The following is a 13,824-nucleotide window of genomic DNA, read 5'->3' as shown; positions in this document are numbered from 1 at the left end:
GGTGCTCAGGATTAAGGCCTGGAAGTGTGTTAGAAATGATCAAAGAGATCCACCGGAGAGTACTTCTTCTTCTTCTTCTTCTTCTTCTTCTTTCCCACCCAACGCTCATCTTCATTCATAATGGAATGTCAGGAGCTCTTTTGCAATTCCACCTGAAGATCAGGCGACAAGCCTTTAGTTCCTGGAATCACACACAGTCTGTTCATGAGAGGGTCAGCACTGACACCACGGATCACTGCTGGGATCAGAATAGAAATGGGAGCCTCGAGTGCAGGTATGCTGACAATACACGAGTCCAGACCCAGCGACCACTCAAAACACCCCCCTATCCATGAGTGGGCTCCATTCTCCCATATTCTTCACTTGCTTTGTGCTTCTGAAGTTGCGAAGGGGTTGCTAGTTATTAATTGGGAGTGTGTACTTTGACTTGAAGGAGTCATTTCAAATGTTAGTTCTCCCATGCGTTTCTTCTGAAGGGCAGACCTAAGAGGGGATGTGCTCATTTATCAATCAGGACTTAAATTGTTGATATATTGCAATCCCCATTCAGTTCAATGGTGGAAGAAGTAAAGTAAAATCCAACTATTGATGTATAGTCCATCACGCCATTGTAATTTCCCCATTGGGGATCAATAAAAAAATTAAAATGAATTAAAATTAAGTTAAAGTTCTGCATTCAAAACACAATGAAGTATAAGTACTAAAGTATCATCAGCAGAATGTAGGCTACTTGAACAGTTCATCTTCTGCATCCATGGTGAATTTTCTGCATTACTTTATGGTGCAAATATCTTAATTTATGTACATGAAATTATAATAGGTTTTTGAGGTGGGTTGCACTGGCCAGTTGGCAGTTTTGATTATTGGCGGGGGGGGGGGGGGGGGGGGGGGGGGGGGGGGGGGGGGGGGGGGGGTTGTAACCCCAACATACCCCCAGTAAAAGTCCTGCATTGAAAATGGTACTTAAGTAAAAGTATGGTCCTGCATTCAAGGCTAATTATATAAGTATAAATTTAAACGTCTGCAGCAGCATTACTGAGATCTCCACTTTTGCATGTCAAACACTTCCTTTTCTGCATTCATGGTGAATTGTTATGCAACAATTAGTGCCTTTTCTGCATTACTTTATGGTGAAAGTACGGGGGGTACACCCTGTAAAAGCCTTGCGTTGAAAATGTTACTTAAGTAAAAGTGTGGTCCTGTATCCCAAATGCACTGAAGTATAAGTACTAAAATATTATCAGCAGAATGTAGGCTACTTAAAGTGTAAATGTAAATGTATGCAGCAGTAATACAGCTGCAAAGATGAATGAATTGCCAAGTATTCAGTTAATCAGCATCTATTTTGTTTATCGATTAATCGGTTTGAGTCCTTATCATAATACTAAATTCATACAAAAAAAAGAAGTAGAATTCTCTGATTGCAGCTTGTTACATGGAAACATTTTGTAGTTTCTTCTGTCCTCTGGGACAGGAAACTGAACATCTTTGGGTTGTAGATAAAACAAGACATGTGAGGACGTCGTCTTGCGCTTTGGGAAACAGTGATCTATATTTTTTGACATTTTATAGACCAAACAACTCATCAGTTAATCAAGGAAATAATAAACAATGAAAATGATCGTTAGTTGCATCTAGGCCTGCACGATTAATCGTTATATATCGCTAACTCAGTTCACCCTGTTCACGATTTAACCCTTGGGTTGTCCTCCCGGGTCAAAAATGGACAAAAAAATTGAAATTTTCTCCCTTTTTCAGACTTTGTTTTTAGTTTTCACTAACACTACCTTACTAGTTTAACACTACTTTGGGGAATTCATGGTCATAAACCCTCATTTACATAGAATTATACCTAATGTTTGAGTTAAAAAAGCTGAAATTATGAATTATTTTGACTATTAGTGTAGACTAATGTATTTGCAAAGAGCGTTGGAAGGAATCTAATCCATTTTTTTGTGGTAATTTGGTTAAAAAAGAAACTCTTATTTCAGGCATAGACATTTTTTAAAGGAGGAAGACAACAGCTCATCTACATTCTTGCAAAGAGTTAGATGGGAAGATTGATACCTCTATGTATTTTCTCCTCTAACGCTCTGCAAGCATTCTCACAATGTCAAACCATTCCTTCAATCTGTAACTAGTAGCAACTAGTAGCCCTAGCTGTAACTGTAAGGGGCATTAAAGGGTAGTACTCAGGAAAAGCATCTCCAAATTTTACTACAGTGCTCAAGTAAATGTACTTGTTTGTCATCAAGAACATGTATGAATAAAAACGCCCTGCCAATCACAGGAAATACATAGAACTATAGAAAAGGATTAGGGCCACATGGGAAAAATAGATCTGAATTCTGAGTCGGAATTTAGAGTTGAAAAGTTAAAATGAATCTACATTTTTCACACTTGGCCCGAATCCTCTTCTGCATGGGACAGAATATATCAACAATCAAAATCTATCTGACACATCACACCATCTTAACGCAGAGAAACAACATGGTCTTTATGCTCCGTTGCTAGGATACTACTTCCTTTTTTCAGAAGAAGACAGTTCCACTTTTTGCAACACATACCAAACTGAGGTGAAACTTCAGTCCTCCATCAAACCACTTGATCAGAGTTTGGGGCCACGCTGAGCCAGGGTCTGCATCAGCAGAGCCATTAGAGAGAAATCAATGGCCATGTGTTCATAGGAGACTCCTATTCAGCCCAGCCTTCGCTCTCTGCAAATAAGTGCTGATGGCTTGAGTGTAAAAATGGCCACAACAATAGATAGCCACAAGCAAAACAGGCACTTTATGAAAAATCTATTGGGAGAGCAACTTGGCTTTTAGAAACTTACGATTGTAATATGCAGTCGAAGGTTTTCTACAAAGGACATCTACTTCCTAGATTCAGGAGGAGGACTTGAAGATTTGAAAAAAAAGTAAAGCTACATCTACAGAATATGTAGAATCAATGCAACACGGCAATCCTCCACAATTTCAGAGTTAGCTCCACCCGTCAGGCGTGTCACTCTGCTGCCATCTACTGGACAAATCGGAGAAGTCCATGGCACAAAGACGTTTCAAGTTTGTGTCCATTTGTTTCAGACTTCATCCTGCTTTGTTCAGACTTTTTTTTACTTCTTCTGAAGATGTTGCCTGAAAAGTAACCTGATTTTAATTAAATAGTTACGTTTAAAACAAAGCTCTGTTTGAATGGCTCCAAAAGCTGACCCTTGAAAATAAAGTGAAATGATATCCCAAATCATTAGCTTTCATATTCAAAAGTTATTCAGTGTTAAAACATGACGACCCTCTGGATTAACTGTTTAACGATGAATTATTCTAGTATCCGAAAACACAAACAAAGTCAACAGTATTATTACTTCAGTGGTCAATGATTAAATTGCTAGAAAGAAAAGCAGTTACTGTTAACGGCCTGCACATTGGTAACCTTTATACGGTAGAATTCGAAGCCCGGTGCCATCCTAAACCACGGGCCCGGTATCTACCGGACCTAATGACAACTAACGGTGCCCGGATGTTCTAGGCAAGAATCTAACTTTGGTTTCAACATTGGATGGGTTGAGATCTCCAACTATCCAGGGGAAGTCCCTTGAGATGTATTCATGTATTTTTAAAAAACTCATAAAACAGAAGACTAAAAAGGTGACAAATATTGCTAAAAAGGAGACAAAAACATTGCAAAACTGTCCTAAAAACCTTGAAAAAACGTTTTGAGTATTATATATACGGCAATGGTCACAGGCACCAGGAGAATTACTGCACGTGATGCAAGGTTATTACGGTTTTGAAATTTCAGTTTTATTTTTGTCTAGTTTCAGTTGTAGTTGTAGTTGTAGTTTGTTTTTCTTAGGTCCAGCTGTAATGTCTCAGAAGTAAGTGGCTACACATGCATACACAACACATGGTTGGAGAACTGTACTGTATAGGAACGTGCTACTTTAGTTTCCAATGTGAAGAGATTACAGCAAATGTCAGACTGATCTCATAAAATGGCCTATACATGACATGCCAATGTTCTCAAGACAAATACTCGCCTTTAAGAGTGTTTATCAACGCCTTTTGGCCTCCACATTAACTTGCGATTGCGTGTGAATTAACGCCGTAGCAAGTAGTGTGAGAGGGTAAAAATCCACGTGGGGAGGTTGGTCGGGGGGGTAAAACACAGGTCGTGGGAAACCAGGTGTCATGTGTCCTAAGTATAGCCGTCGGGTTCTTTGTTTCCTAACCCCAACCGTGTGTCATATTTCCTAAACAAAACCGTCGGTTTCTTCTTTTACTGAAGCCAACCGTCGCTTTCTTCTCGCGATAACACAGCAAGTGGCGTGTATGTTCACGCCAGCTGTATGCCGCCAATAGGTAACCCTTGTGTTGTCTTCCATAAAAAAAAAAAAACGTTAGAGTAACTTTTTCTTTTAACATTGTCATCGCTTTTTCTGACATTTTCTTCTGAAAACGGGTCAAATTTGACCCAAGGACAACATGAGTGTTAATAAAGTCGGCGTGTATATTTACACAAAGTCACGATGCCAGGTTGCATTGTCATGTTTTTTTTTAACCTGTTTATTTAAAAAATAAAAAAGTCACTATTAATTCCTTTTAGTTTTAGTTTACTATAATAACCCAGCAAGTTGCTGCTTAACACAACACTTGGCATCAGCTAACTTTAGCGCCAATGTTACCTGATGCGAAGTGTAGTGTAAAACTAAAAGGAAAATAAAGAGTGACAATTTTTTTTAGTAAACTCAAATTAATTAAAAACAAAAGCCTTGAAGAAAAAGTCAAATGCCAAAAAAGCCAGGTAAAAAAAACGAAACAAATTAAGATAAAAATGAATCATTTCAGTATTAATTTTTTGCAGCGTGACAATGCAACCTGGCATCGTGACTTTGCTTAAATATACACGCCAACTTTCTTAAGCCAAGTGGCATGTTACCTGTTGGCGGTATACAGCCGGCGTGAACATACACGCCACTTGCCGTGTTATCGCGAGAAGAAAGCGACGGTTGGCTTTAGTAAAAGAAAGCGACGGTTGGGTTTAGGAAACATGGCACTCGGTTGGCTTTAGGAAACAAAGAAACTGATAGGTATACTTAGGACACATGACACCTGGTTTCCCACGGCCTGTGTTTTACCCCCCCGACCAACCTCCGTCCGTTGGTTAGCTAGTAGCTGGCTTAGACCCGGTTAAAATGCTACCCGCTAAACGGTCTTAACTGTATGTGTGGCTGTATTTCAGTCTAAAGGACTCCAACACCGTTGTCCAAAAGTCTGCAGCTAAAGACACAGAGGAAACTAGCAGACTTTTGAGACACCAGACACTGTCAGAGAAACAACACCTACGGGACTTAAAGCTACATTGTGTAAGAATTTCTACCATCTAGCGTTGAGATCATATGAATCAACTCTCTCGCCACGCAGTTAGAAGTACAGATAACAGCTGCGGTAGCCGTCACGCTTCAAAAAGCACAAGTCTACAAAAGGCCTTCTTTCAGCCGTGGTTGTTAGAATGCAGGTCAAAGAGTGGCGGGGACACGTGGTCCACACAGTGTCACCCAACGGAAAGGAGAGAGAACGAAAAAACAGACTGCAGCGGTCAAGAGGATGATTAAATGGTTGGGATATGTGCGTCCAAAGCCGCTCCAATGTTCTCTTTTGGGCTTTTCTGCCTTTTAATTTTTGACGGGACCGTTAGGTGATAATGAACAACTACACACGTTACACAATGTAGCTTTAATGGTGCCTTCAACAGCATGGTTTATTCAATGTTGTTGTAAAATACCCTTCTACCCTTCTTCTAGTGTCTTGTTTTGTCTTTTAACAGCATGCCATTGGTGAAAAGAGTTATTGTTATAAAAGGTATTACAGTTTAAATAAATCATTGAAATGTGACCATGTGGCTTTAGCAATAAACAAGTCTTTTTTTTCGGTTAAGGCTCCGGCACTGTTTTAAAAGTATTGTTTTATCACCGGTATTGATACCCAATCCCATCTATGATGCAGTTACAGTCTTTCTATTTTCAGAAAAAAGCCATCAAAGCCTCCACTCATTACGGGATGCCGTCCAGTGTGTGTGTGTCTGAGTAGAGTGTGTGGGGAGAGAGCTGTGGCTGAGTGGACACTATCAGTGGAACAGCGTGGATGACCACATTCTGGCTGCCCAGGCTGATATTTGGCACCAGCAAGGCACTCTCCTCACAGGGCAAGGCACTCTCCACGACCATCACTGTCTCCGCCTGCTTGGACATGTCCTCCGATGGACTGCACACCATGCCGGGTGTGGTCGGCGTGGTCAACATGGCGGCGTTCCCTTCCGTCACCACTGTCACCTCCGTGCCACCCTCTTGGATCAGGGCGTTGAGGCCCCCAAGCTCGGAGCAGGTTGTGATGAAAGTCTGCGAGCCCCTGCTGGGGTCCTGAGCGCTTATGGCCGTCCCTAGCAGGGCCTGGTGGAGCGGGTTGTTGCTGTCGCCGGGGCTGAGCTGCGTCAACAGGACTGTCTGGGGTTCAAGTGTACCTTCTGCCGTCTGGGACGCCCCGAGGGCTTGCATAGGCGCCAGCAGGTTGACCTGTTGGATCATGGAGTTGACAACCATGTCCTGGTTCTCCGGGCTTAACAGGACCATGTTGGTCTTATGCTGACTATTCAGAGCCGATGGAATTAAGCGGTTCTCCTGGCCCAGAGGGTGAGATACAATGATTTTGAGCTGTGCACTGCTGTAAGGAGCCCTGGAGTCAGCCGAAATAGGACCGTCCAGCTGGGTGTTGCTGCTCTGTGATGTTGTGACCAAGCTGACTGCATCCGCCGGTGTGGAGAGCTGGAGCTGCAACGCATTCTGAGTGTCTCTGTGCTGCTTCTTGTGGCTCCGCAGGGAGTCTTCCCTCACAAAGGAAGCGTTGCACGAGTCACAGCAGAAAGCTCGAGCCGCTTCTAGTTTGGCCCGAAATCTGGAGGTGACAGGCTTCGGAGAGTCACCTCCTCCGCTTTTCCCTCCACCTCTGCCCACTTTCCCACCGCTGTCTTTTTCGGGCCTATCTATCGAATGGCACTTCTTTTTGTGGATGACGAGGTTGCTGCGTTGCTTGGAGGCAAAGTTGCAGAAGTCACATTTGAAAGGCCGCTCCTCTGAGTGGATCCTCTCGTGGACTTTGAGCGCCCCCTTGCTGGCACAGGAGTAAGTGCACTTGGAACACTGGATGGCCTGAATGGGTTGGTGCTCTCGTGTATGTTGCCGCAGAGCATTCTTGCTGGCACACTGGAAATCACAGTGGCCGCAGTGGAAGGAGTTCTCAGTGCCGTGTTTGATCTGAATGTGAGACTTCAGGTTGCCCTTCATGGCGCAGCGGTACTCACAAAAGTCACACTGGTAAGGCTTCTCGCCGGAGTGAATCCGAATGTGCCTCTTCAGGTCGGAGTTGATTTTGAACTTTGCGTCACATAGCTGGCACTGGAAAGGCGCATCCCCTTGGTATGACATTAAATAAATCACAGGACAAAAAAACAAACACAAAATGATTTGCAATGCAGTCCACATAAAAACAAACACCATCCCACGGTTGATGACCATTCTGGATTTCTGACTACCTACCAGTGTGTGAGCGGAGGTGCACGGTGAGCTGGCTAGAGTTGCGGCTAGCGTATGGACAGATCTGGCATTTAAAGGGTCGTTCGTCATAGTGGATCCGCAGGTGCTTCTTCAAACTGCTGCTGTCGGCCGCTGCGTAGGGACAGTGTTTACACTTGTGCGGCTTCTCCCCAGTGTGTGAGCGGCTGTGCATGTTGAGCTTGTCCCGGCGACTGAAGCGCTTGTGGCACAGCTCACATTCAAATGGCTTCTCACCTGGATGGCGAGAAAGAAAAAAAACATGTAACCATGATCTGATTCTGAAGGGTTTTATTACCAGGGAATATCAATGTGCAACGCTGTGACATACCGGTGTGGGTTTTGAGATGCCGCTCCATGTCTTTTTGGCCATACTGCGTCTTAAAAGTGCAACCTGTAGATCCACAGTGAGGATTTAACAAGGTGTGTGTTTGTAGGATGTGTGCTTGTTGAAAATGTATCTAAAAGTGTCCTAAAGAAAGAAAAAGCTAATGACATGGGACTGGGCAGGAAGTTCTGTTTTTGCCCTGCTCGGCAGCCCAAAAGAATGTGTTACAGTCGTAAACGGCAAGAGGCACCAACCTGAGAAACAGCAGCTGTGTCTCTTTGAAGTCAGGGAAGGTTTTAATTTTTTGGAAGGTGTTTTCTGTGCTTTGGTCAGGATCTTTTTGACACCTCTCATGACACAGGTCTGGTAGGTTTCCTCGAACACAAACTCGGAATCTGAGGAGCAGGACAAGAATGGGACAGGCTTTGAGTGCACGAGACATGCAGACTTTAAAATGTAGACAGTGCAAATTAATTACAACAAAACCAAAAGTACACACCATTCATTTGTCCTGTAAGCGTGGCTGTTGCAGTGGCAGATGGCGGGTCAGAGGTTGCTAGGGAGCATCCATTTTGCTTATGGGCGAGAAAGATCTCAAAATTATTATACTGCTGCTTGCAGAAGCCACAGATATGGATGTCTGGGCTCACCTCCACCACAACAGAGTGTCCTGCACCGACATCAGAAGGCAGAAAGCACAAAACAGGAACCCATGATTTCAATAGGAAGCTGCATGATGTACGTATGAGAAATATTACGATGCAAGATCATGACTGGGTATGTAAGTGATATAGTCTAGCCCGGGATCTTCTTGACGACTGTTTTCCTTTACCTTCGGTGTTGTATGTTGCCATTTTCGAGATTGTTTTGCTGGGAATCAACTCATCTTCTGGCTCCTCAAAGCCTACACGACGTCCACTATGTTGTTAAACGGCACCGGCTCTACTATCATCACTATTATCCCACTTCGAATATGAAACCTAGCGCGGTTCGGATATAATGGCTTTAACAGTTTACTTCTCTGTCAACACGGATACAAATCGGCTTCACGTCATGCTACGCCGGGTTTACGGCAGCGGGATAAGCATGCGTATGGTTTGTCCGGGTGACGTCACATGATGCTTTTATAGCGATGGGGGAAATCTTGTTAGTTCTGAGCATGGACAATAATACGATAAAAATGATTCATTTTTTGTTACACGATGATTTTTTTAAAACTAAAATAATCTATTTGAACAACATTTTTTTACAATAACTACTGCTGCTAGAATTGATATTTTTGCGGTTTGGTTTTCTTTAGAATTTGTCAAGTATATATATGTAATTTGTGTATATATATATATGTCATCATAAACTGTCTTCTAGCTTAATTGTACAAAATAAATAGATAAATACATCAAATATAGGGCTAATTCTTCAATGAAATACACTGGATAATTGGGTGTATTTAGCATTTCATGTCTATGATATTTAGGAGTCCCTGAACGCAGCATCATTGTAATGCGAAGATGATTAAATTCAGCCACTGGACGATTTTCCCCCCTAAAAACGTTGATTTATTTGAAAAAATTGCTACAGAGGGCCTACTTATATAAAACGTTAAGACGTAAACAATATTCGGCTCGGAGTGAGAGACATTTTAGAATCTTTCCATACCGTGTTTTCTTCGTTTGAAAAAGTTATAGACAGTTGGAAGAAGCCTAGCTAGCAAGACCGTTAAGTTAAAGTTACTGCCACCTATTGTATTGGAGGTCAAATGCCAAGGCCCACAATGGCCTAGCTACCATGCAACGGCTACTATAAGTAATTCATCTGTTGAACCATATAAATAACATACTAACCGAAGTTAAAGTCCACTGTTAGCTAGCTAACTTTAGCTGTTATATTGTTTACATAGTGGTTGCAACGTTGGCACGTTTCAGAAAATAGCCTTAGCCCTTTCTGGGTTACCTGCAACGAGTAAAATAATATTTGTCGTGTAAGAAGGTAAGCTTTCGAATGTAGCAGTTTCTGTAGGGCACCTAACTATATATACTCTAACTCTAACAAAATAAATACATCAACTATGGGGCTAATTCTTAAATTAAATACACTGGATAATTGGGTATATTTAGCATATTATGTCAATGATATTTAGGAGTCCCTGAACGCAGCATCATTGTAATAAGAAGTTAACTAAATTCAGCCACTGGACAATTTTTCACCCTGAAAACGTTGATTTATTTGAAGAAATAGCTGCAGAAGGCCTACTTATATAAAACTTTAAGACGTAAACAACATTCGGCTTGGAATAAGAGACATTTTAGAATCTTCCCATACCGTGTTTTCTTCGTTTGAAAAAGTTATAGACAGTTGAAAAAGCCTAGCTAGCAAGACCGTTAAGTTAAAGTTACTACCACCTGTCGTATTGGAAGTCAAATGCAAAGGCCCACTCAATGGCCTAGCTACCATGCAGAGGCTACTGGAACAAATTCGCCTGTTGAACCATATAAATAACATACTAACCAAAGTCCACATTTAGCTAGCTAACGTTAACGATATTGTTTACAGAGTGGCTGCAACGTTGGCACATTTCAGAAAATAGCCTTAGCCCTTTCTGGGGTACCTGCAACGAGTAAAATAATATTTCTCGCGTGAGAAGGTAAGCTTTCAGATGTAGCAGTTTCTGTAGGTCACTTAACTATATATATATACTCTACCACGATTCAAGTAAGGGCAATTTACTGGGTTGTTGGGGTGAGTGAATGAGAACGCCTCTTTTTTATGCCAAGAGAAGTCGTGCTAGTGTGAATAAGCCATGAAAGTGACTGACACACAGCTCCATTTTCAGTGGCAGGTCCTTAACTGCCTGATTGCCACTGTGAAGCTCAGGAATTTCCTTACGCTGACTTTCCTGCATGGCAAAGGCACAGGACTGATTCCTTCCCTGCTGAAACAGCAAATCCTTGACACACACACACACACACACACACACACACACACACACACACACACACACACACACACACACACACACACACACACACACACACACACACACACACACACACACACACACACACACAGCATGGCCTGCCCTAACAAGTCTGACTAGTTGATTGCTGTCTTTGAATTTGATTCTGTCAGGGTTGTCCCCATAGGTTCAATAAATGTATGGTATGGTAACAGTTTATGTCATATTAGTAGAAAAGTAATCTTTTCTCAGGGCATTTAGATGACTCGGTCCAAAAAAAGAAAGAAATACTCCACATGAAAAGGAGATAATGTAATAAATAATTTGATCTGACCGAAGAGTGTGCAAATCATATGCACATAAATCCCCCAACAAACTCAGTACAGTTAAAAGTACATCAAAGGTCCGCATTCACACATGACTCAGAGATGGGTTAATTAAAGAAAGACTTATGTCATCCCGACTCACAGTAGTGGAGAGCGGACCAGCATGCTCTCTGCTTTGAGCTAGACTGCATTTGTACAATCAAAAGAATTGTAAATCATGTTTTTCACTTTTCACACTTGCAGCAGCTTATGAATTGTATTGGGGGGTGGGGGGGCTGTTTAGTCACATCAATATTGAATCTTTAATGAAGAAACACTGCACCAAAACAGTAATACTTATCATTACAGATATTCTCAGTAACACTTCAACTAGCAAATATTTTAATTAGTGATTAAGATGCAAATGTTTTTTTATTAAAAGAAGAAAACCAATTAACATCTTAATATTAAGAACCAGAAAAAATCTAGACAAATTACTTAAATTATGAATTGATTTTTATAAAATTAATGCCAATAAATTTCCTGTCAACTGACTAAGTGAATTAGGGTCTAATTTGCAGCAATACCAACCTCAGCTGGTTGAGCACACTGCGTGAAGGGGACTGTTTGAGCACTAGTGTTAGGGGGAACACTGTCTTTTTAAAAACCATAAGCTCTTTTTCATTTGTCGTACTCCAAAACAAAGTATCATTTGGACATGCTGCTGTGCCAAGTCTAATTTGTAGACTTTCTCCTCTCCCATTCATTGAGATGCCCGAGAACCCAGTGAGTGATGTAATGTCCCTCTTTTCCCCAACGAGACAAGGGCAACAATAGGGGGGAGTGCCTCTGTCACGTTATTTCCCCCCACCGAGGCACGCCAGCTGCTTACAGTTGCTTAATGGCTACGCGCTGTCACAAGGCATCACAGCCCGCTGCCACGCAGGAGCGGCAGATGCTTTAATTGCACAATGACTTGTAGGTTGTCAACAGCAATTATACCAGGCTTCCACCTGAGGGCACCCAAAGAACACTGTCGACCCACTTCACTGGCAAGACACGAGCCTCAGAAGCTGGCTCCGGCACATAAACCTGATCTCTAAGCCTTGCTTCTGTCCAGACAAGAGCCGCAGACCGATTCCAAGTCTCTCTCTTTTTTTCTTCTTCTTCTTTCTCTTAATGGTTTATCCATGTGCTGCAATAACCTGGGCAGGATTGTCAGACAGCAGGCTCAGGACCCCAAAATCATATTTAGACATAAAATATTTATCTAGCTTTGTCACCTTAGGGCCCGCCAACACTGTGCTGCGGCAGGTCGCGGTGTGCAGAGTTTGAGTAATTTTGCTCATTATTAATTCATGTCATTTTTTTTCTCCCTTTTGCGAAATTCAGGGGAGGCTCATTCGCCGCTGCCAGCCCAGAGATTATCATTAAGAGGAGGCAAATAAAATGGTGAGTTCAAAGCTATGCTGCAACATGCTTCAGCCCACATTTGTTCAACTATGTTGATAGTTATATAAACGCTTCTGAGAAAACACATATGTTTTGTGGTCTATTCTATTTATAGACAGCACGGAAATTATAATGAAGCAACTCAGAAACCCAGTACACATAGTGACCTCCTGTTTGTGTCATGTCAAATTGAATGTGTAAAAGATGTCCCGAGCCCCTTGTTTGTTTTGAACGATAAGACAAATTATACACACATGTATGAATTCCTTTGGTCAACAGCTGCCATCTCAGCATCAGATACAACAGAGCCAAAGTCTGGGAACCATCACATGCCTCCAACACTCCCACTTTATCATGTAAAAAGACACACGAGCACACGCACACATAGCACAAGTGTAGCACAAGGGCAGCAGTGCTACACACAAAAGGTGCACATGCTCACACGCAAAACAGCGCTATGCTCTTTGTATCTGCCAACTGATGCAGATGATAGGACTGCAGAAGAGTGCAGGCTAGCCAAAGACTGGAGGGTACATGTGGCTTCAGAGACAATAACAGGCCACAGCCTTAGGAGAAGGATATTCTAGTTTAACAAACATACTTTGATATACGAAAGACACATATGTAGCCTTTGTTCTATTGTACGATAGCATTTTAGATTTTGTTAAGATTGCGTTTTTTGCCGATAAAGAAGCATGCACAATTCTCACTGTGGCCATAGTCGCAGGTATGTAAAATGTAATTGCTACTTATGAAAAATTAGCTTGTCTCCTTATTAAAAGTGCCTTTCTGTCAAAACTAAGATATTTTTTTAGTGACATCTGCTTTGGAAGGAAGGCACTGCAGGTGCCTTGTATTTTCCAGTTGCGTCAGCAGGGGGGGTCCAAAATCAGGCTAGAGAAAGAGACCCTGTGCTTGTTTTGAAGACGCTTACAAGGCAGTGCTCCAGTTTGTAGTAGCTGACATTTTGGAACCAGTGGGTCAGCAAAATGGAGAAGCCATGGAGATGTATCAAAACCAGTGGAACTTTTGACTACAGGATGGTTGTGTGTGTATGTTTTTGGGGCTCTTTGCTTTTTTTACCTCGTGGGCCTTAATTATGGTCGCTGTGGATCTGACCATTACCGTAAACCCACAAGTAGGTTTCAGGTGTTGTCTTTCTACTCTCAAGTAGGACAGA

The 13,824-nt window shown here is 42.1% G+C and overlaps 1 protein-coding gene and 1 long non-coding RNA gene across 4 annotated transcripts in view; one reads left to right on the top strand and one right to left on the bottom strand.

The window, feature by feature from the left end:
- Positions 1–5,944: 5,944 nt before the first annotated feature.
- Positions 5,945–9,036, bottom strand: zfp64 (zinc finger protein 64 homolog (mouse)). Of its 3 annotated transcripts, none has more exons than XM_034877677.1 (6): positions 8,767–9,036; positions 8,434–8,604; positions 8,189–8,329; positions 7,938–8,000; positions 7,592–7,843; positions 5,947–7,467 (listed from the first exon to the last, which is right to left on the bottom strand). In XM_034877677.1, exons 1-6 carry the CDS (start codon positions 8,786–8,788, stop codon positions 6,053–6,055), a joined length of 2,064 nt encoding a protein of 687 aa, XP_034733568.1. In that variant the 5' UTR covers positions 8,789–9,036; the 3' UTR covers positions 5,947–6,052. The 3 variants fall into 3 exon arrangements, with proteins under 3 accessions (XP_034733569.1, XP_034733568.1, XP_034733567.1); XM_034877676.1 differs by having other exon boundaries at positions 8,434–8,613; positions 8,767–8,928; XM_034877678.1 differs by lacking the exon at positions 7,938–8,000 and having other exon boundaries at positions 5,945–7,467; positions 8,434–8,613; positions 8,767–8,939.
- Positions 9,037–10,446: 1,410 nt separating this feature from the next.
- The window catches only part of LOC117948163, a 79,776-nt gene continuing 76,398 nt past the window's right edge, over positions 10,447–13,824 (top strand). Inside the window, exons 1-2 of the long non-coding RNA XR_004657393.1 lie at positions 10,447–10,575; positions 12,585–12,644. This is a non-coding gene — a long non-coding RNA (uncharacterized LOC117948163). The remainder of the gene's footprint in view (positions 10,576–12,584; positions 12,645–13,824) is intronic.

Source organism: Etheostoma cragini, chromosome 7 (genome assembly GCF_013103735.1).
Source record: "Etheostoma cragini isolate CJK2018 chromosome 7, CSU_Ecrag_1.0, whole genome shotgun sequence".
In the NCBI taxonomy this organism is placed as follows: Eukaryota; Metazoa; Chordata; class Actinopteri; order Perciformes; family Percidae; genus Etheostoma; species Etheostoma cragini.
The sequence above is the reverse complement of the archived record's forward strand: the minus strand, read 5'-3'. Positions and strand labels throughout refer to the sequence as shown.

What these genes read in the sequence shown, in the direction of transcription:
- zfp64 (XM_034877676.1), bottom strand. Translation starts at nt 8,788, where the DNA reads ATGGCAACATACAACACCGAAG. An exon ending in GGCAACATACAACACCGAAG is followed by an intron (nt 8,614 to 8,766) that starts GTAAAGGAAAAC and finishes TGCCTTCTGATG; the next exon opens with TCGGTGCAGGACACTCTGTT. An exon ending in GCATCTCAAAACCCACACCG is followed by an intron (nt 7,844 to 7,937) that starts GTATGTCACAGC and finishes CTCGCCATCCAG; the next exon opens with GTGAGAAGCCATTTGAATGT.